The sequence below is a fragment of the Pterocles gutturalis genome, unplaced genomic scaffold, assembly GCF_000699245.1.
Source record: "Pterocles gutturalis isolate BGI_N339 unplaced genomic scaffold, ASM69924v1 scaffold19874, whole genome shotgun sequence".
In the NCBI taxonomy this organism is placed as follows: Eukaryota; Metazoa; Chordata; class Aves; order Pterocliformes; family Pteroclidae; genus Pterocles; species Pterocles gutturalis.
In genome coordinates this window covers 2,916-25,411 of record NW_010131101.1, presented here as the reverse complement: position 1 = coordinate 25,411, position 22,496 = coordinate 2,916, and the positions used below count along the sequence as shown (strand labels likewise).

General features: G+C 35.6%; 1 protein-coding gene across 1 annotated transcript; it reads left to right on the top strand.

Annotated features, from left to right (window-relative positions):
* Positions 1 to 5,359: 5,359 nt before the first annotated feature.
* On the top strand, positions 5,360 to 20,358 carry SNX6 (sorting nexin 6; the record flags this gene model as incomplete). Its single annotated transcript, XM_010080485.1, has 11 exons — positions 5,360 to 5,458; positions 6,312 to 6,422; positions 8,006 to 8,127; positions 10,097 to 10,220; positions 11,507 to 11,602; positions 12,889 to 12,994; positions 15,454 to 15,529; positions 16,804 to 16,843; positions 18,027 to 18,113; positions 19,035 to 19,194; positions 20,250 to 20,358. Coding segments are annotated over exons 3-11 (842 nt in total), but the record flags the coding sequence as incomplete, so codon positions are not given.
* Positions 20,359 to 22,496: the final 2,138 nt, after the last annotated feature.

Below are 22,496 nucleotides of genomic sequence, written 5' to 3'. Positions count from 1 at the left end.
AGAGGTTGTGCTTCTTCTACAGATTCATGTTCTCTTTCTGTGTCCTTCCCTGCGCTGATACGTGCCCCCCTCCCCCTGCACACACCCAGATTGTGCTGCGGTCCTGACCAGGTTGACCAGCCTTGTGGAGAGCACCAGGTTCCATCTTTAGCCGTGAGCCCGGGCCTAGGTACAATAGTCCTGCCCACTGTTCTCTCTATAGGCCCCAGAGGTTCTCCCATAGACAACAATGGGACGTTTCCATTGCAGGTGTATGTTGCATAGTAAACTCTTTATTGAAAAGAAGTTCTGTTGTTGGGACAGGATGCCATGATTATGTTTCTTACTTAGAAAACCTTTTTTTGTGCCTTGCTGTTTCTGGTCTTCATTTTTCTTCTAACAGCTGCATCCATCTCTCTTTAACTTGCCTGCCTCACTTAAGCAACAGATCAGCTAGTCTAGTATATTTAGACTGATTACCCTTATCAGTTAGTATCTTGAGAAAGACTGACTCTGAGCAAGGTAGGAGAGCAGATTTGGGTTGGTTAGGTTGCCTTGGCTGTAGCTGGTTATTAAAGTGGCTACATCTAGTATATTACTAAAAATACAAAATCTGAAAAACTGTGTTGGCATACCCTGTTATCATGCATGCAATACTCAAGTGTCAAAATATAATGTTAAGTACTAAGCAATTTTTGACTGTGTGCATGTGGTAGGAATTCAGTGCATTTTATGTTCCAGTTTATGACCAGAAATTAAAAAATGAGTTCTAGTATTGTATTAGGCCAATTCTGGACACAGTAGAGCTTTTACCTTTAATTATACAGCTGCTTTAATAAGAATACTGGGTAAAAAAGAGAGAAGGTGGAAATTGTTGTCCTTTCAGTGCCTTCAGAACAAGGACTGAAGAACATGTTAATTATGGAGTTGTATTGTACATAGGTTGTCCCTGGTACTTAGGAACAGGCATTGAAGTGTACAGTTAAGTTGTCTTTATCTGAAGGTGCGGGTAGAACACAACAATGCAGATCTGATCCTGTGTGAAACTTGTTTGTTTGTTTGGTTATTAGCTTTCCTTGTAAGGCTACAGGGAGTCAGAGTTCACAAGGTAATTTGAAAGCCTTAAGAAATCTCTTAGCAGGCCTGTTTGTGCTGTTGGACAACTTACATCATCTCAGTTGGCCAAGTGCAGTTTTTTTTTTTTTTTTTTTTTGTCCCCTCCCCCGTCTTTATCCAGCACTGAGGAATTAAACCACAACAGTGTCCTTCTCCTTTCCCTGATTTTTTTGGGTTTCTTATTTTCAGTCACTCTGGGTTTTCAATTTTTTTCACTGCTGTGTTAGTCTCTGGAGTTAAAACACAGGTTGTTATCTGCGTGATTTTGATTGTGTTACAGAAAATCTAATCAAAAGCAATACTGGCAGTCCCTTCATGAATGGATTTCCTGTGCTTTAATCTTCAAAACCATAACTTTTTTTTTTTCTTGGTAGCAGTAGTAAAAATAAACAGCTTTTCATGAAGTGTTTCCCTGTGTCACCTTCCTTGGTTTGCGATTAAAAAACTGAGTAGGTCAAGTCTTTATTTGAAAGCATGGATGACAACTTTCTGGTTATAGTTACTGAGCTTTTAGTTTTGAAAATCAGTTCTGTTTCCTCTGTAGAATTCAGATATTGCTATGACAACTGTACTTCTAGCTCTTCAGAATCATGTTGGTAAGCTACAGTTGTGTTAAGTTTAATGTAGGGATGATGTGATGAAAAGAGGGCTGGAATTATGCTGATGCCACATAGAACAGTAATTCTCAAACAATTGTGTTTTACCATATGGAGCCTTTTCTGGAAAATTTTAAAACAGAGCACTGAGAATCATCTTTGAGGAAGTAGCAGTGGGTGGTCTGTAGAAGGAATTCATTATAAATGGTCTACATAAAATTAACTTGTGGGAATTGCTTTTCCAAATCTCATTTAGGAAGATAATTTTGAGTTCACTTGGAATAACTCAGTTCCTGTTGGGGTTTTTGGTGATCTCCCTAATGTAAACAATGCATGCTTTGAAAGGTGGTGTCGCATTGCTCTGCTAGTACTGTCTTCTGTATTTTATATCTGTATAAATTTTAGCTGACTTGGCTAATGCTCTTGTCTGCTCATTTAGGGAAAATGAGCTATCCCTTAGAACAGTTCTGCTTGAAACTTAATGCTATGATGATACTTTGTAATCTTTTGTTGTAAAAGTATTGTTTCTTTCCCTTGCTCTGTGTATTTATCTGCCTGTAAAGAACCCGATGAAGAAAGGGTCCTTTTTCTTTAACATTTTGGAAAGATCTTGGTGTATAGCAGTTACTGTGGTTAACAGATGACATTACCTAGGAATGTAAGGTTTGGTTGTTTTCCCTTGTCTCTACCAGCTTCCTTCCATTATCATTTGAAGTATAATTGATCCTTAAGGAAGATGTTAGGTGGTAAATCCTCTCCTTGCATTGTGTTCTCTTTTAGTACTGTAACATTGCTTACCCCTGGTTTTGGCTTCTGGTATTTTCTAGACTCTTTGCATAAAAGACTTGCTTGGTATAGGATAGGAAGCTGTAAAGCAGCTAAATTAAGTTATCCTTTGTTTTGCAAGTTGTTCAGCATGGGTGTAGAGCATGTATCTAAACATAAAATGATGGTGCTGTTGTATGTGTTAGACTGGGGAGAGAGGGGACACGATACAAAGGGACTGTATCCTGCCTCCATTTTTTCCAATATTTGAGGTACTTTCATTTCAGTTTTTATTCAAAACAGACTTTTCTTTCGTAGCATTTTATTTTTTCATTTTCTACTCCCTTCATGTCTACAAAACCATCCATCGATGGCGGTTTTCTTTTGGAAGTAGTGATGAAGAGATTGCTTAAGTTGTGTGATGATGTTGTTTGTGAATTTAATTGCCGGTAATGCAACATGAACCATTGTGTCACATGAATACATTTAAAGTCCTTCAACTTTCTGATTGTCTTTGACACCTTTCATAAATGCTTCATTACCATTGCAGATGAAAACCTTCTCTGTTGGCAGTCAGGTTACACAGCATAATTTAACATGTGATTAAACTCTTCAAAACTGTTACAAACCTAACTTGGTATAAATCAAACAAATAGTCCTTTATAGTTGTATGTCATGGGTGAAGTTGTCATATTTAGGTAGTTCTTAACTTTCTCAGCACAGATAAGCATTTTGTTTCTGAAGTTTTGTATAGTGCATATGACCAGGGTGCACTGCACTGCACTAGAGACTGCATACACACTAGTGACAAACTTAAACAGCTGTTATGCTGAATCTTAGAATTTTGTATTGTATTTTAAAAAAGGATAAAAAAATTTACTATAAATTTTTGTGACCCGTGAAAGACTGCAGAAATACCATTTTGGATAATCCAGATTATTAGCTGAGACACTCTGTTCGTTTAATGTACTCTGGGGGACTGGAGAAAAACAAATAGTACCCCAGACAGTGCAACCGCTAAAAACTTTCTTACAAGGTGAAAAATGTGGTGTCATGACATAAGGCAGACATTGGTATGTCAGATTATATTTTTCTTTCCTAAATTAGATGTTAAGCACATTGGAAACTCAGTAGGAGCTAGGAGATTCTGCCTCAGAAGTGATCTGCAATGGATCGTTGCATGATAATATGCCATTGTGTGAGGCAGTGGCCCCCTAAACCTTGGGAAAACAAAACAAAAAGCGATGCCTGAATTGTGTGTGAGTATGTTACTGTGTGGTGGTTTTAATGATTTCCAACGTTGCTGTAAGAAGAAGATATTACTATTAGTGTCAATGTTATTGAACTGTTGTATTTTGCTAGCCTAGCAGAATATGCTAGACTATATAATTTTGGTTTACTTTAATACACTCATTCTAAGATAAATTAGTCTGGTTGCTGCTACACAAGCAGCAGAATTGTCCGTATGCAGAGGTTGACAAGAAAACTGGAGTGGGAGCTGAGCATTGTGATTTAAGATAAAAATGAAGAGAACTGTTGGAAAAAAAACCCTGGCCCTTGATGCTTCTCTCCTAGTGCTGTTCCAGTGCCTTGCAGCATTACCTTCAGTATCTGGTCATGTGTAACCTTTGCACTATGTGTTGCTGATACTTAAAGCATTTTTGTACTGAAGTACGGACTTCAGATTGCAGTCCTGAAAAATTTTGCAGGAAAAAGTCTGTCTTTGTATGGCAAAGCATTTTTATACTGTAGAATGTGCTATTTCTAGAAAAAAAATGCATCATCAGAGAAAACACCATGTCTCAGTAAAAAGTAAAGTTCGTGAGCATGATGTTGAAATATTTTTTGACAATGTGATTGGAGAAGATTTCAGAGTTAGCCTTTGTAGTTGTAAAAATATTCTGAATGTCTGTTGATCGTGATTATGAAATTGTCTTGGGACAAATTGCTCTAGAACAACAAGGGTGCAAGTGTGAGGGGACTTGAATTGCCAGTTGGGGTCTAAATGAAGTAGTTTCACTAAGTACTGTTGAAGCCTTTGGTCCAGTTACTGCCAAACATTGCACATAATCTTCCAAATTTTCTATATTTTATCTCTGTCTCATTTTCTTTTTGATGTAACTTTGGAATTATTCTGTGAAAGAGCTCAGGTTTCATGCCTTGTGGAAAAAAAATGCATATTCCTTGCAGTTTTGTCGTTTCTCATGGTGACTTTGAAGAGATTGAAATCTTGGGTTTGTTTTGTTTGTGGTTTTTGGGTGGTGGGTTTTTTATTATTATTTTTTTTTTTTTCCGAAAAAATACTTCCAAGGTGAGTTAGTTCTGTGAAGTTCAGGATTTCTTTTTTAAAGTTTTTTAGTATATCATGGGAAATCTTAAACAAAAGAATAGTGTAACACAATGTGAGTAAGCCAGATCTTTAATAGCTCTTGCTCCTTTGAAATATAGGACCACTTTTCTCCTTAAGTACCTTTCCAAGTGTTAGTACCTTTATAATTACTGTTACAAGTACATTTACTTATGGCAGGTTGTTGATTCAAGGAGTGGGGGAAATGAAGAGGAAAACCCACCAAACTTGCCACTGTTTGTAAATGCACTTTGTCTTGACCATCTCAATTACTAGCAAGTTAACAATACACAGAAATGAAAATAGTGCACTAAGAAGGAGTACGATAAAGGAAATTATTTGTATGGTTGTGTGTGCCATAAGGAGTACTACCAGACTTTATTTTTCCACAGGAAATCTTTTAATGTTGAGTTTTTTTGTAGTCTATCCTCAGTCTTTTGAGGATGTTCAGCATTGCAGGATCAGGGTTCTTCTTAAGGGAAGAAGAAAGGAAATATAAATAACTTTTTTTTTTTTTAAATTTAAGCTAAATAGATTTTTCTTTGTTTAGCTTAGAGCAATAAATGTAGATCTCCAGACTGATGCTGCTCTGCAAGTGGATATCTCAGATGCACTCAGTGAGAGGGACAAAGTGAAATTCACTGTACATACAAAGGTAAAAGCCTGGGTTTGTATTCTGAACATTTTTCTTAGTTATACATTGAAAAGAAAGTTTGCTTAAACTGTTTCTTGAAAAAAGTTTAACACAATCCAAAGATAATGAGAAAGTAGCATTATCTCATGTTTAAGAGACTGTAGCTGCAGTGCTTAAGAAAAAGATGGCTATAAAGTTAAGAGGTTAAAAAACTACTCAGAAAAAAAAGTGTTCAGTTTTTTGTACTGATATGCTGTGATGTTATTCCCATGCTTATTAATTGGCCTGTTTGCAGGTAGAATCTTTAATATACCTCAGTATTCTTCAGTATAGTGTTTTATTAGATCAGCCATGGTTTCAGATTCTAAAAATATATTTCGTAATGGAATTACATTAAAGAATCATTTTTAGTTACTGCTTGTTTATGGCTTTTCTTCATTTTTTTTAGATTTGAATGCTTATTGATTACAGAATCACAGAGTAGTTGAGGTTGAATAAAATTTTTGGAGATCATTTGGTCCCATCCCCTCCCTCACTCACACTGTTAAATCAGGGTGAACCAAAGCATATTGCTCAGGACTTATCTGTTTGGGTTTTGAGTATCTCCAAGGGTGGAGACTCCACAAGCTCTTTGGGCAACCCCTTCCAGTTGATTGCACTAATTAAGATGGGTGTAATTGTTGCTGTACACACTTTTTTTTTTTTTGGTCAAATCCTTACTTGGATGATTGGTTTATTTTTACAGGGATTTTTTTTGTTTCTTTCTTCAAGGCGTTTTTCGTATAGTAATAAAAAACATTGTGGGGTTTGGGGGTTTGTTGGTGTGTGGTTTTGGCTTTTATTTTTTTTCATTGTTCTTCTTTTCCTCTTCTAGAGTTCCTTACCAAATTTCAAACAAAATGAATTTTCTGTTGTCCGGCAACATGAAGAGTTTATTTGGCTTCATGATTCTTTTGTTGAAAATGAGGACTATGCTGGCTATATTGTAAGTATGACAGCTCTTATGGTTTATGTGCACTGTTTTCTGTGGACTGTATCAAAAGTACTTGTGACTGCTTTTAAGCACAGTGGCAATGGCAGATTTTTAATTTCTTCTAAAATCACATCAGATGCTCTAGTACTTCATTCTGTGCAATTACACAAAATGAATGGTTGAAGCAAGCTTGGAGGAAAGTTACTGTAGTTGTCATAGTTTCTTGCCTTTCACTCCTAAGGAGTGAGTAGTTTAATCTGTATCCAAGTGTATTTTCAGTCCACTGTGTTAAAAGTGTGTGAGACAAGTGGACTGTATAAGTTGGTGGTATTGTTTTTGCAAGCTAATGTTTAACTTAGTTACAAGTTTCATGTTGTCTTTATTTTGGCTGGAATGTCAGAGCGAAGTAACTGAGCTTTAGTAATTAGACTTTTCCAGTTTTCATTATGAAGATCAGAATAATTTTACCATAAGTTAGCTGGAGGGGAAAAAAAACAGTGCAAATAGCATCTAGAACTATAGAGAACCTTAATACATGACTTGTGTTTTGAAGTTTATTTCAGGCTTCCAGGGAACAGAGGTCCTGAAATAGTTACCGTATGATACTGCCTATTAAAAATGAGTGCTGCTGTTCATACTTTGATTACAAATAGGAATATTTGTCATCTTGGTATAAAAGCTAGGTATTAGTTTTATTTTTGTGGAGATGTTTACTGATTCAGAAGGTAGACATATTTCAAATTGACTAGGGGGTACATTATTATGAATATAATCTGTGATGTGTCATACCATTCTTGAGCTAGTCTTTTTTTAGGTCAGAAAAGCTATTTGAAGTGACTAGATCATCAGTGTGATAATAACTAGTTTCAGACGGTTGACTGCGTAGATGCTGGATTTTTCTTTTTTGTAAAGCATTAATGTAATGGGCAAATACCAGTCAACTCAAATTTAAGCATAACTTAGATTTGTTGCATGTCCCTGTATGAATAGAAATTCAGGATTAGACTGTGATGTTTTCTCTTTCAACGTTAATATACTATATTGCAAGATTAACCTAGAGACTTTTTTACTGTGTGCTTTGTTATTTTGACAGATGTATCTTTAATGTCAGCAGTGCTTCAAGAAAGAACTAGTGCCTGCAAACAATATGGAATGATTTTTTTGTTTTGGTTTAAAGTTTTGGGGAATTATAAACGGATGGTGTGAAAACAATTGTGGAATTATTTTTTTTTTTTTTAAAACCAAGAAACAATCCTTACCAAATAAGCTAAAACAAAACTGATTATACAATAATTATTTCAAGTTTTAATTCATTGTATTGTGAAAGCTAGGTATTATTTGGTTTCTGTTGTAATTAAATTACTGAAGCCATTAGTTAATTCCTTAGTAGTCTTCAAGGACACTTGGCCAAAATTGGTATAGTAATGCAGCATGTCTAACTCATTCATGAGAGAATTTATCCATAAATGCTGTAATGAATGATGAAAGAGAGAGCCATATATTAAAAAGCTGGAGGCAATCTACACTTCCTGTACTGAATGGATGTTATTTGACTGAGAAGATGAGCAATTAAAAAAAACTTGATTCTTTTCCAGATTCCACCAGCACCACCCAGGCCTGACTTTGATGCCTCAAGGGAGAAATTGCAGAAACTTGGAGAAGGGGAAGGATCAATGACTAAAGAAGAATTCACCAAGATGAAACAAGAACTGGAGGCGTATGTAGACTTGATTACTATTTTTTTTTCTAATCCCTTGACTTTTAATGCTGTTTGCTGTCCCACATTTCTGATTTCACTGTAATGGTTCTCTGTGAGATATAAGCTTGAGAATCCAGTTGCTACATAATGAGGGTTATCTTAGTGATCATGATCAGAGCCATTAGGAAAATTGTAGCAATATTTTCATGGAAGAGCTTCTCAAACAGGAAAAAAAATCAGCTTGTTCTGGAGAATTCTTTTATGAGGAAAAAACTAGTTAGATCCTTTTCTTTACAGAACACCTGCAAAAGGAGGAGGTAACCTCCCTCTTTTTTGGTTCTGGTGTTCCACATTTTATAGGCATAATGAAACTTCAAGGTTTATGTGCAGTGATTGAACTAGGGATTTTTGCATGTGGTTGGTACTGTAAACAAAGATGCCAACCTTCTGTTCCAACAAAAATGGAGATTACTAGAAAATACTTATTTTTTTTGACACTGCTTTTTTTTTTTTTTTTGCACAAGGAGAATATACTTCTTGAAAATAGCATTCTCCCTTCCTGCGAATTTAATGTGTATTGAAATATCTACTCTAAGGCTTTTTGTTCCAACTTGAGTTACATGGTGAAGTTTCTCCTTGCTTCATCCACTTCCCTTATCATGCATTCACTTCTTTGATCTTTTTCCTGTCATTGGTTTCAGTTTTCAAGTGTATATTTACGCTGCTTCTAGACTGCTTCGATCAAGAGCTCTGAATTGGCAAGAAAAGTACATAGAACTCTTAGAACTGCTGCTTTCTCTCCGAACTCCAGCTGCTGTGAGCAAATGTCTTGAAAAGCTCTGTATTAGTGTTGTGTACAACATAATTTGTAGCAGAGTAGATATACACTTTATATGCAGAAAACTGGAAATTATCAAAACACTATAGTTTTTAAAGAATCTGTGGTTTTCCAGCGGCCCTGATCATGATTCTCTTGTGGTCTGGTTAGGGGTTGGATAACACAGAAAACTTTGGGTTTCTTCTACTGCCACCTCCATCCTCTGCATCCTCCTTTTTTGTCTTCACTGAATGACTACTACTGTCACTGAGATCAAACATCTCCCAACACTGACCCTGCTGGTTTGCTGGTATGTAAATCTTAACCTCCTTGCACATAGTGGAAGCAAAAATGTTGATTATCATTTCACCATTTGGCCTCAGAATGGGGAAAGGAGCCCCTTCCTCACTTCTAGACAACTTACATCTTATTAATTGAATTTGCAAAGCAAAATGAATTATAGCAAACTTGTATTGGTAACAATGTCTTCCCCTTAATTAAATCACAAATGAGTAATCGCTTTGAAGTTGAGTTGGCTGAACTGGGCAGCTATGCGATCGTCATGGTTAAATGTATTTTTTTTGGTTGTACCTACCAAATGCAGCACTTAATTTCACTTTTTAGAACCACTATGAAGCAAGACATCTATGCAAGCTTCAGACAAAAAGACTAGGTGCTTTAACATGGAATAAGGCTGCTATCTAGCGAGCTAACAAAACTACATGAACATGTAAATAAGTAAGGAGGGTGCAAATAGGCAAGGGGATGGAGGTGGGGAGGAAGGAATATGCACATCAGCTACATAGTGCCTAGTGACAGTAGTCTGTATCTCAATTTCTTGATTATTGGGGAGTTGGGGAAACGACAATTAAATGAGCTTACACTTTCAGCAAACCAGTCTGTGTTAGCTAACCTTAAAAATTAGAATGTATTTGTTGAGTCTTCATTAAAAAATCTTTCTGTGATATGTTAGGGTTTCAAATTTCCCCCTAGTATTAACATTGTACTCTTTATTTATGTATATATCAAATATTGGAGTGATAACCTCTACTATATCAGCTTATAATTTTGTATCCTTACTGAGGATTTCTTAAAGCTGCTCGCTAGGCTTATCTCAGATTTAACTGCTTCATGTGAAATTCTTATGTCTGTCTTGTTTCTTGTTTTCAGTGAATATTTGGCAATATTCAAGAAGACAGTTGCAATGCATGAAGTGTTTTTGTGTCGTGTGGCAGCGCATCCTATTTTGAGAAAGGATTTAAATTTCCATGTATTCTTGGAATATAATCAGGATGTGAGTATTGAAAACTGAATTGCTGGCAAGAGAAATCAATATGTGCTTTTGTGGTAGGATGGAAAATTGATTAAGAGGGCTTTACCTCCTGGAGCAAATTGCGTCAGTTCCTTCATACCAGACATATTTGTATTGTAAAAGTTAGAAATTCATGTAATCTGTAGGAGTTCATTTTGTTGCCACCTGGGGAACCAAACACGCTATGTGCTCTAGCCTCAGCATCAAAAATATTAATGGGAATCCAGTATGTTTTGGATTATAAAGATTATCTTTTGGTGTTGAATTTCACATGACGTTATACTTGTTTACTTTTTGACTGATTTTTTTTTTTTTGCACGGAACGATGATGCAACAAAGACAGAACACTAATTTTTAGGATTTGGAACCATGGTTTGAATTCTGTTGCTAACAAAACTAAGAGGGGATTTCTAATGAAGTGTTCTGATCAGTAAAACCTTTTTGTTAATAATGTAGGTGAAAATTTGCTTAGTTTTTGTCTAGCTATTGGACTAGTGTGGCTATTCCCATGTTGCATACTGAGTTGCTATCTAATTTTGAGTTAATGGAGAGGACTTTGTGGATTCAACACTCTTTGGTGTTGGAGTTAGTGGTTGCTCATATTCTGCAGACAGTTTAGTTGCTTTTTAAAATTGCAGAAATCAACATTGAATGTTGAAGAAATCATTCCAAATTCAGTAACTGAGCTCAACTGAGTACATGCTTAACTTCAAAATAAGTTACAGAGGATCCTCTTGTTGCTTGATGTAGAAGTGCTTCCTGGTTCAGAAACCTAAGCTGGGCAAATGTAGGTGGACAGGGAGAATGTGAGGAGGCTGAAACCAACATTATCCTTAGTGCAGTGAGGGGTAAATGCCTCTGTATTTCCTGAAAGTCAAAGATCTGCCGTTCTACACTTAAAAGCGCAAAGCCTGGTTATATTATGTTAACTCAACAGCTATGCTGTGCATGGTAAGTACTGTGTCATTGACGACTGAAATGTACACCTTGTACATTTGGCATTATCTGTAGGTGCTAGAATGTTACTGATTTTTGTTTTTTTCCTGAAATAGTATTTTAGGTGATAAAGAACAGTCTAGTAAATGAGGTACTCTGTCATTCTGGGTGCATGGTGCCCTGTCCCCATTAATGCAGAGTATAAGACTAAGCAGAGATCAGGAAAAATGGTTTAGGAGTAGCAAGCTGTGGTGTGTAGCTCTATTTTTTTTTTTAAAGCTTTTATTGTCTCTAGAAAATGAACTGACTTGGTACATTAATTTGTTTTTCAGTTGAGTGTTCGTGGGAAAAATAAGAAAGAGAAACTTGAAGACTTCTTTAAAAATATGGTTAAATCAGCAGATGGTGTCATTGTGTCAGGAGTAAAGGTGATTACTGCTTAACATATCAAGATTTAAAATCTATTAACATTGTTGTCCCCTTTTTTAATGAAGCAGAATTTTACATAGCTACAAAAAAAGGATTTTTGTAGCGATGTCTGACTTAAGAATTAGAGGCAGCACATGGGAATGAACCTGTGGCCCTGGATGCGAGATAACTGAGAGCTAGCTGATTGCTTCTGTGAAAGAAGGCTTTCAGTAGCCTTTCCCCTGCTTTATGAAATTAAGCATTTTTTAATCCATGGATAACTGATAATCTGATTTTTGTTCTGGCCTGTCATTTTATGTGGTAGGAAGGTGCATAGGCTTTGACAACTGCTGCAGCTCAGAAGTTGCTAAAGCAGTGTGAGTTTTACCAGCCTTGTAACATCCTTCGGCTGTTTCAAAGCTAAGAGCAGCAGTAGAGGTGATACTGTTTTTCCGAGTAGATGCAAGAATGTAATCGAGCAAAATAAAGGAAGAATTTTAATGAAAATTCAATTCCATTTTGACTTTTCCTAATGTTGAAAGATTGGTTTTATAACAAGCATGAAGTCTGTAGAAGATTATTTTGATCTCCTTTCTTTCTAGTGGTAACTTTCCATTTGCAAGCAAATTAGAGGACCTGAAGTTCCTAGTTGTAAAATTTTGAGTTTTGAAACTGCTGGGAAGTCGATATAACCATGGATTAATTATGACTTAGAGAAAAATACAAAGTCCAAGTAACCGTCAGTTTTCATAAGCACATTGTTCAAAGCCCATGTTGTAGGCAGTTCCATGGTATTGAGCATCTGTGTTATTTTAGAAGGGTTTGAAAAATAGAATAACCCGAGTATCTCAAATTATAATACAAAAAGTGTTAAAATTTACCTACATTTACCAACCTTAAAGAAATCTGTCATCAAGGTCAGCATTCCTGATCCAGTTCATATCATCTCTGCTGTGACCACAGCATCTGTGCAGCTGGGTTTCTTTATTCTCCCCTCCCCTTTTTCTAGGTAGATGTCCTTTTATTAAGTACTTGACATTTATTCTATTTTTTCTGTCACCAAAATGGTAGTTAGTAGTGAAATTACTTCCTTCACTTCAGAAGAATTTGTTGCAAATTCTTAATTCTTAATAAATCCTTAATAAAATGTCAGATCATGATAAGATAAATGAGTTTGGTGTGTTAGACAATAAAAATAGATTGCATTTTATGTCACAACAACAGCAATATATGCAATTGCTGTGCAATTGCTCTGTACAAAGTGAGTGAAATCCTTTTTTTTTTAAATTGTTCTTGTTTTTTGTAGGATGTGGATGATTTCTTTGAACATGAAAGAACATTCCTTGTAGAATATCACAACCGAGTCAAAGATGCCTCTACCAAATCTGATAAAATGACGAGATCACATAAAAGTGAGTTATTTTTCTGGAGTGGAAACAATACTAGCTGAACTGTACAGAAGTGGTTTGTGTGAAGTTTTTTAGTTTTCTTTTTGCATGCAAAAAGTGAATTGATTTATCCCAAGTGTAGTCTCCGAATAGTCTATAGAAGTTTAATCTGTGTTTCAAAGATTTCTGTGCTTTTGTTGTAATAGACTAGATGGAATAAGAACAGCCTGATGTGACACTGAAAGATAGCTTGATTCTTTATGCTGTCCCTTTGAAGAGAAGCACACTTTATGTAATAATACTTTTTTGAAGTCTGATTCTTAGTTTTTTAAAGTGTAAAGGTGGGTAGTATAACAGTATATGTGATTTTTACTCCTAATGAAGTTGCTCTTGATGGAATGAGCTTGCATTCATCAGATTGCAATTTCTTGGCACGCTAGGCATTGCATTACCTTGCTGAGTGGCAAACTCCTATTTGGGCCATTAGTTTTAGATGGGGAAGTCACGCTTCCTTTTTCAGTCTTTTAGAATGCAGACTGGAATGTGTGCATTCAGTAGCTTGTTTTTAAGAACCCCGTTTTCTTACTGAGATGAGACTTTCCACTTAGCTACTGATTTCTCTTATTGAGCTGAGTGCTAGCTAATGTGGTTTCTGGAAGCTCTAGATAGTCTTCTCAAGTGGAGTGCATTTATATGAGAAAATGGAAAGTCTTTGGTTTAAGAGTACTGTGTTTGGTTTAAGAGTACTGTGTTTTGAGAAGCACAGAAAAAAGTTGACCTTTATTGCCCTTGTTTTAAGTTTTTGTGCCTAGATACATCAAAATTGAACTACTAGATTTTATCTACTTTGAAGTTTGAATGATTCACAGATCCCGTCTTTGCTATCTACAGTAATACAGTTCACACAAAACCGGGCCACAAACCTCTTATGCATCTCCATTGGTTAAGGACTCTAAAGTGGATATTGAATGAGACATTAAACCAAGAATTTACTGAGCTCTTCAGATGCTTCTCTTCCCATTGAAGACTGAGTCTTTTGTAGCTTTAGTATCTATGCTAGGAGATGGGGAGAATGAGTTATGGCTTAATGAAGTACTAAGGGACCCTGTGTCTTCATTCAGTTCCCACCTGAAGTGGTTTCTGGTGTTTCGTTTGCTTTCTTAAAATGAAAACTGAACTTTATTCATGGTAGTTAAGTGCCAGACTTTAGATATTGAGACAGCCTTTCATGTTTTGTAGAACCAGGAAAATGGTTAGACATAGGATTGTAGAGGATCTGATGGGAAAGGATTGATCAAACTCATGACAAAGCTTCACTGGTTTTCAGACTCAGATCATGTAGGGTATTTATTGACAACTTTTATCAAATTGCGAATTGGGACAAATAGCACCTTTTGAAATTCTGGCTAGAGTGGTAAAGCAATGACCTGGGAAGCCTGTTCTGGAAATTGGCAGTCTGTAGTTTATGGGTAATTTATGGTCAACAGAGAACTGCAGGACTTGCAAAGATACCGACTTTCTATTTCCAGCAGAAAATCTGTTCTTGTGGTTAAATGGAAGGAATAGAAGGGGAAGTTAATGGCTTCCCTAATATCTTTCTTCACTGTAACCAACTGCACTGATTCCCTTGGCATGTATGTAGTAATGAATTGAGTGGAAGGTGACCCACTCAATCTGTTGAAACAAGGTTGTGTTATTTAAAAAAAGGTAATTCTGCTTAAAGGCATATCAACTTTGAAAATAACAAACGAATATATTTTCTTGTTCATTGCTTGGGTCTGTTAGCATTTTCATCATCTATTGAGTTTATACTAAAAACTCTCTAAAAAAGCCATCTGTGCAAAGACTTGATTTTTGTGGTTACTTATCTAGCAATACCTCACTAGTCAAATTATGCAGCTTTCTTTACAAGCCCTGCTTCTAATTTAATTGTTTGAAATGCTTTAACGCTAATGCTACTTCAACCAGTGACCACTTGCCGATGAGGTGAGGGTTTCCTGAAAATTAGGCCTGCACTGGAAAAGATGGTGTGCATATAGCACTGTATTTTGGTAGTTCAGATTTTGTATTCAGTTTACTATTCTGAAGTGCACAGACTTACTCTTTCATATTGTTAGACTGTGATTTTTTTCAACAGCTTTAGAGTTTAGATTCAGATTTAAATACAGACCTTAGCCAGTGAGTTTGTACATCTTCCACCAAAATAAAACCTAACAAAGTTGCACAATAAATTTACCCAGCAGGTGCTAGTTTTGTTATGTATCCATAGATATTACAGACTTAATGATTTGGTGAGAGCACTATGTTTGTTGTATGAAGTTATCCTTCATAATAAGTGACATGATTGAAATTTTATTTCTGCTTTTATGTTAAAGCATGTTCCTTTTAGAAAAATGTCCCCTCTTGAAGAAGGAGAGGAACTTCAAATTTTTCAGAAAGAAGTGGAATGAAATAGTAAAACAAGTGCTTGTTTGTTTTTCTAGATGTTGCGGATGACTATAATAGAATTGGTTCTTCATTATATGCATTAGGAACGCAGGACTCCACAGACATATGCAAGTAAGATATTGTTAATAACTTAGGGGGGAATATGCTAAGTAGCAGTCTTAATGGTGGCCTGCTGAGATCAGTAGCTCTCTTGTTATGAGAAAACCAGAATTTATTACAGTTATATCCCATTGAGAGATTTTCTTCCCTAGTATTTAATTTCTGTAACAGGCTGCTTTAATGTTTTTGCTTTAATATTTGTCTGGAAAAAAATTCTGTTTTCTGCACTTTGGTAGGAAATTACACAGATGAGATGGCAAAGTCCTCATAGAATAAGAAAACCCCCCCAACTCTTTCACTAGGTTTTCTTTTGTTTTAAGTGCTTTGACATGTGCAGCAAGAACAGGTCTCAGTCTGAGTATACTGATTTTTGTGGGTGTTCCCTGTACCAACATCTTGAAAAATAGCTTTGCTGTTCTGGCAGTTTTACTGCCTTCAGGAAAATAAAGGAATTTACAGAGATCCCTAAAACTTGGAAAATAGAAGAGGGTCTCTATGTACAGGTGTTTGTCCTTTAATCTTTCAGTGATTTGCCTGAATAGAAAGTTTGGTGTATCTGAAAGTAAAAGTTAACTAGCTTAAAGATGTTGATAGTTGTGAACATGTACACTTATTAGTGTGATGACAGCTAGGGGATTAGTATCAAAGTTAACTTATTTTTGTTAATTTACCTGAATTACAGTGATATACTTCCAAATGCAGTGATAGTTTACATATCAATTACTTTGATTATTGCACTGAGATTTGATGTAGTCTGTTAGGGTCAGTCAGGAATCCTATCTGTCTTCTGTCAAAATAGTATGAATTGACTGTAATTCAGTCTGCTGTTCCACTGAACCCTTGTATTGTCTCCTGTGATGAAGATGTGCCACATTGTTGCTCCATCTCCCTGAATTCTAAGTAGGTCATGTATCATGTTTACTGTGTGAAGAAAAGTGCATACAAATGTGAGTGAAGGGCGCTTGGTAGTAGCATGGGACCATTAATCAGAGTGGTGATGTTTGGGGTTTAATTCACAGAAGCATAAAGAATCCCTGAGGATCTGTGCAATTATTCTTTAGTAAAAAATATCAATCCATTATGCTTTTTGTCCCTTACCTTATCCTAAGTTGTACAACTCCCAGATGTTTGAAGTGCTAAAATTATATTCTCCGCATTCTACAAATTACCATTCTAAACAGTACCTTTACAGCTTTTATGGCCAGACACAGATTATATTTTGAGTTCTAGAAAGTAATTAGGCTGTTCAAATTAATATTGTAATGTAAGCTGTTTTCTTTGTGCAGGTTTTTTCTGAAGGTATCAGAATTATTTGACAAAACAAGGGTATGTACAGTGAAACGTTCTTAGACATATTCTTCGTGTACATCTGGAAGCAGCAGAACATCTTGTGTCAATTAGACATTAATAAGTAGATGTTTTATGGATGTTCTTATATGAAGCATTTAAGCAATGTGTGGTAGGGAGTGGAAAAGCATAAGATTTAAGTCATCTGGTCTGTAAAATGATTGATCCTTAGGAGTCTTCAGTCTACAAAACATTTCTAGGCAGTCTTCCTGTCTTCTGTGTAATGCACTAGTAAAGCTGCTGTTCCTCTCAAATGCTCAGAGGTTCTCCATACTTGTCACTCGGTATGACAGAACTTGCTACAGAAATAAGAAATGTAATCCTTAATCCAAAAAATGGTGGTCATGCTGCTTTTTTGGTTTTTTTCTGGTGCCAAGATCTGTTTCTGCAATTATTTGACTCAGAAGTACTATTGCCGATGCTTCTAACCAGATTTTCAAATATCTTGTCTCTTTTGCCGTATTTGTTTGTCTTGGTAAAGCAGAAGATGCATGCTGTGTGTGTCAGGAAAACTTTTGAATGAAAAATGTGTGTATTTTTGAAACAGACACAGTTGTATCTGCATAAATAAGTACTTTAAAGAAAATGAAATTTTTTAGGTGCTTTGACCTAAGGCGTTGAGTTTTAGATTTTTTTTTTTAATTAAGATTTAAAAAATTGACTTGCAGGCTCTGTTTCTAAATTCACAGAAATGTCAATTTTTAAATGCAAGCAAATAATTTTATAGGGATTTTAGACCATTTAATACATGCAGTTGCACAACTATTCTGGAAAGGTGCCTTAAAAATTTGTTTTCCTTTGATCTCAAAAACAACACAAAATTTCTTGTGCAACTCTTTATACTAGATAACGTTTTGTTTCTCTGCTGTTTTTCTAGTATATGATTCCCAATTGAAATTGGGAAGAAAGAATTGTTTAGAATAGAAAGCTAGTTGTCAATTACTACTCACACAGTAGGTTATTGCTTACATTTTAATATAAAATCATAATATTGCTTCTCATGATGCGTCTAAGTATTCTGACACAAATGCATGACCTTAGTTTTTGAAGAGGACGATCTGTCATGTGCTATTGTATCTTTTATGTTGTATTTACATCATAAAAGTGAATACCTAAAGTCTGTATGTTTTTAAATTGATGCTTTTATTTACTGTTTTTCCAGAAAATAGAGGCTCGGGTATCTGCCGATGAAGATCTTAAACTTTCTGATCTTCTGAAATATTACCTAAGGGAATCTCAAGCTGCTAAGGTGAATTTATGTTTTTTTGTTCAGTGTAATAGTGTTTCTTTAAAAAAAAAAAAGAGAGAGAGACAAGGGATCATCTTGAGAAATAACACAGTAGATAGGTTAAAATGCTGCTACCTCTAGCTTGCAATTTCTCACTCAACTATAAAACCTGGATCTCAGTTGTATATAAGGAGTAACAAACCAGTTGCTGACTGTGTGGCTAGGTATTTGGAACTGTGTGATCCACTTATCGAGGCCAGATCATGCAGTAGAATTAAAAACAGTGTAAGAGCTGTTTGTGAATTGTTCCACATGTTTGCAATGTGTTTGCTGCTTGTAGACTGCAAGCAATTCTACTTTTTTGTTAATATTAAAAATGGATACTCCAGATGGTCTTCCAGGTGCTGATACAAAAACATATGGGCCAAGTTTGATATTCTATACCTACAGAAAATGCTATTCTTTGTGTTGCTTGGTGTAAGATGATTAAGTAACATGACAGAAGGTGGAAGCATTTGAGAAAAAATATTTGTAGTTAGAAGATCCCAGCAATAACTCTTGCACAAAAAATGCTACTGCTGTTTTTGGGCCCTGTGTGAATTTAAAAACCATAATCTAAATATAGTTTGTTTTTAATTGAAGAAGCTGTGAAATTTCCCATAATTGCCCCTTCTTGGGCTTTTTGGAGTATCATCTAAGCCATCTGGTGCTAGCCTCTGTCAGACAAGATGCAGACCAAACAATTTTAAATTGCATGTCTGATCCAGGATGGACATTTCTGTGTCTTGCAGGATGAAGTAAAGGGAACGCAAATAGTTGAGTAAGAAGTGAAATACAGCAAGAAAGACTAAAATGAATCTGATTTTTTTTTTTACTTCGTATATACTAAAATCCTTGAGTAGATTCTTGTAACTCTATACATGATTTATACTTTTTTAATAGGATCTCCTATATAGAAGATCTAGGTCACTAGTGGATTATGAAAATGCTAATAAGGCATTGGATAAAGCGAGAGCAAAAAATAAAGATGTGCTGCAAGCTGAAACTACTCAGCAAATATGCTGTCAGAAATTTGAGAAAATATCTGAATCGGCAAAACAAGGTATTTGGGTGGTTTTTGATCCTACATTTCTAGTTGAAAATTATCAGATTTTAGGATAGTATTAATAAGAATAGGTTTTTGTTCTGTTTCCGAAGCAGAACTATAATCTTTTAGTCAGTATTTACTTATTTTAGAAAGTTCAAATGGTATTTTCCTTTGGCTCCTCATAGCTCCATTAGGCAGAGCAAAGTCTAGGTGCAAATTATTTGTTAACCAGTTCTTTTTTACAAATAAGATAGGCTACAAAATGATAATTGCTAGCAGTGAATGCAAACCTAATCTTTTAAAGTATTATTGAAATTCCCCTCTTTGTTTTATGCATTCTTCTGTGAAGGCAGCAGTATGTTGCAGAGATGATACTACATTAGAAAAGGGGAGGATCATGAAATGAGATTTCATTGAAGTTCCAGAGTTACAGTAGCTCTAGAGAAAAGTCACCTTATTTACATTTTGCCTTTTTCCTGGAAACTTAGTCTTTTTTTTAGGCTAAGATTGTTGTGAATTAGTAGTCATCTGACTCATTATTTGGGGCAGATTTGTTCAAGTTTAAACACGATACTCTTCTGTTTTTATCATTTAAGAGTAGTTTGACCCTGTAAATCTGGCAACTGATTCCTATAAGTGAGACAGTGGAGAATGAGTGATCCTATTAGCCACAAAGGTATATGCATAAAGCATACTTGCTTCCCCTGTTCTTCATGCTAGTTTTAGTCTAGTATTTTCCCTAAAGAATTTCACATATCAGCCTTGAAAGAACAGTGTACAGGGAATAAGAGAATTAAATGTTTAAAAGCATCCACATTGCAGTCTTTTTTTTCAAAAGAGTTTTGTGTCCACAGAAGGTTAGCTAGAGGGAAGGAACTGCAGTGATGGTTTGCTTTCATCCAGCAGTGTAGCAGTTATCTCTTGAGCCTAGAATGTGCTGAGATTAAACTTGAGTTTTTTCCTGTTGCCTTCTCTCACTCTTAACCTCTTCCATCCTGAAGGCAAGTCTGTTAACAGTTGAGGGGGCACTAGCAATAATACTGTTAATGAGTCTTATTTATTTTCTATAGAACTGATAGACTTTAAGACAAGAAGAGTTGCAGCATTCAGAAAAAATCTGGTGGAACTAGCAGAACTGGAATTAAAGCATGCTAAGGTAATTGTGATCCTTTTTGTCCTGTATTTCAACTGATTTTAAATATTTTATGCTTGAATAAGTGAAATGGCCATGTTTATTGTGTGATATGCACTTCACATTCAGGAAGGGGAATTTGAAGGTAAGCATCATCCAGAAAGGTGAACTTTCTTGAATAATAGAGGAAGAAAAAAAGTATATGTGAAAATACCTCTGAGGGACTGGTTTGCTTGAGGTGCCTTTGGAAAACTCATCTCCTTGAAGACAATTTTGGCTTCAGTTTTATGTTTCTCTAGGTGTTTGATATTTATAGCTGCAGAGTTTGAATACCTGCCTATTTTTAAAACCTCATCTCACCATTTTACTGAGAGATAGGAAATGGTTTCTTCTGTTACCCAGATGTTGGGGACTTGATGTATAGGACAGGCTAACTATTAAGCATGAGATCACACAGGCCTGTCTGAAGTCAGATCAGTGTTACTCTGTGTATGCTTTTTGAATCTTTTTGCCTTTGAACCATGGAGTGCTAACAAAAGAGGAATGTTGCAGATAGCCTTTTCAGTAAAATACATTTTTGGAGGAAGAAAATTGTAAGGGGCCTGTACTGTCCCTAAGTTTCACAATGTATTCAGTTCTTTTACTCTGTATGAAGTTAATGTTTTTGGTTAAATCAGGTTAGCTGCTGTGATTTCCCAGTCAAGTACAACAGTCTCTTTCTTTAACAGTCCTATAGCAAGAGGCAGCTTTATTTTAAAGTCAGCTTTTTAGCACTTCTCATCACAAGTCTAAAAGTGTGCTGGCTACCAAGCTTTGAATTAACTGGGAATATATCTGCTGAAAGGACTAGCTAAGAGGTGTATAGTGTTGCTGAATTAACTCATTGCCGCTTTACCCTCTTTTCAGTAGCGTTGATGGTTCATTCTTCATTTTGCCAAATCCACTGTTTGTAAAACTTATGCACTGTAAAAAGGGTTGTTTTGTTTTGTTTCAGTCTTTGTAGATGCAAGTTCAGCTTGATGGGATTTTTAGCTGGTAAAGTCATCAGTAAGGTCTGGAATATTCAACTTTTTAAGATGAACAGTGCTTACTTTAATGTGCTGTATCACAAATTCAGTTATATTTCCCCTAATGTCTTAAAGTTCATAATACTTGGCACTATTCAGCCTTCCTACTTCTCTGTGTGTAACAGCTGTCTATATCCAGCCCTGAGTCTCCCAGAAATCCCTGTGTTTGGTCATGAATGTACTTGTTACAGGTTTTAGTGAAATTAATAGTCTTAACAGTCATACTTGCAACAGTTTTTATTGATTTGCCATATCCTGCTTTAATAAGGTAATTAATCCACAGCACTTCTGTCCTGCTTCAGTCATGGACTTCATCATCTCTTGTGACTGACCTTGCTGAAGTCCCCCCATGCCTTGGAGTGGAATGCTTAAAAAATGTCTCAATCTTCTAAAGTAACCTTAAAGAATCACTTGTATTCACTCTCTGTGCAGGTCAATATTGTAGTAATATTATCTTCAATTTTGACAGCTAGTAACTGCCGCAGGAGGAAAATGCTTAATTTCCATAGCTTTCAACTTCCTTGATATGTGCTTCTTGGTGTCATCAGTTTACCTGGAAGAGCTTGAAATTTTTTTAGCAGTTCCTCATTTGTCACTACAGCCTGTGTTTAAGATATAGTTCTTCAGATAGTCTGTGTCACTCTGACTTACCTTGTTTTAGTAAATTTACTAACAAGGAGTGTATAAGTCTGTAACAGAAGCTTTGAACTGTAGTTCTGTTTTTGAAGGTGAACTTTTTTTTTGCTGATCCTTTTCACCTACTTTATCGTGAAGCACTGTAAGATTCACTAGATAGTTTTGAGTATTTAAAGTTTTTCAATTTAAAAGATCATTTTGACTAAGGGTGACAGTTCTTGAAATGTTAACAAATGACTTGTTGAATGAAAGGGCATTTTGTTTCTCACTAGATTTGAAAGTTCTGTTTTTTCAAAGCCTGTGTTTCATATTTATTCAAAACAAGCTACGGCCCATGGATCAGTTTGGTTGCTGTGTTTTTATTTCTGTAGATTCTGAGTTGGATTGTTACAGAATTTACAAGTGCATTAGATAATATTTTTCAATTTTATATAATGGAAAATTTTCTTATTAATGCTATGACCAGCATATTTGAGGATAGT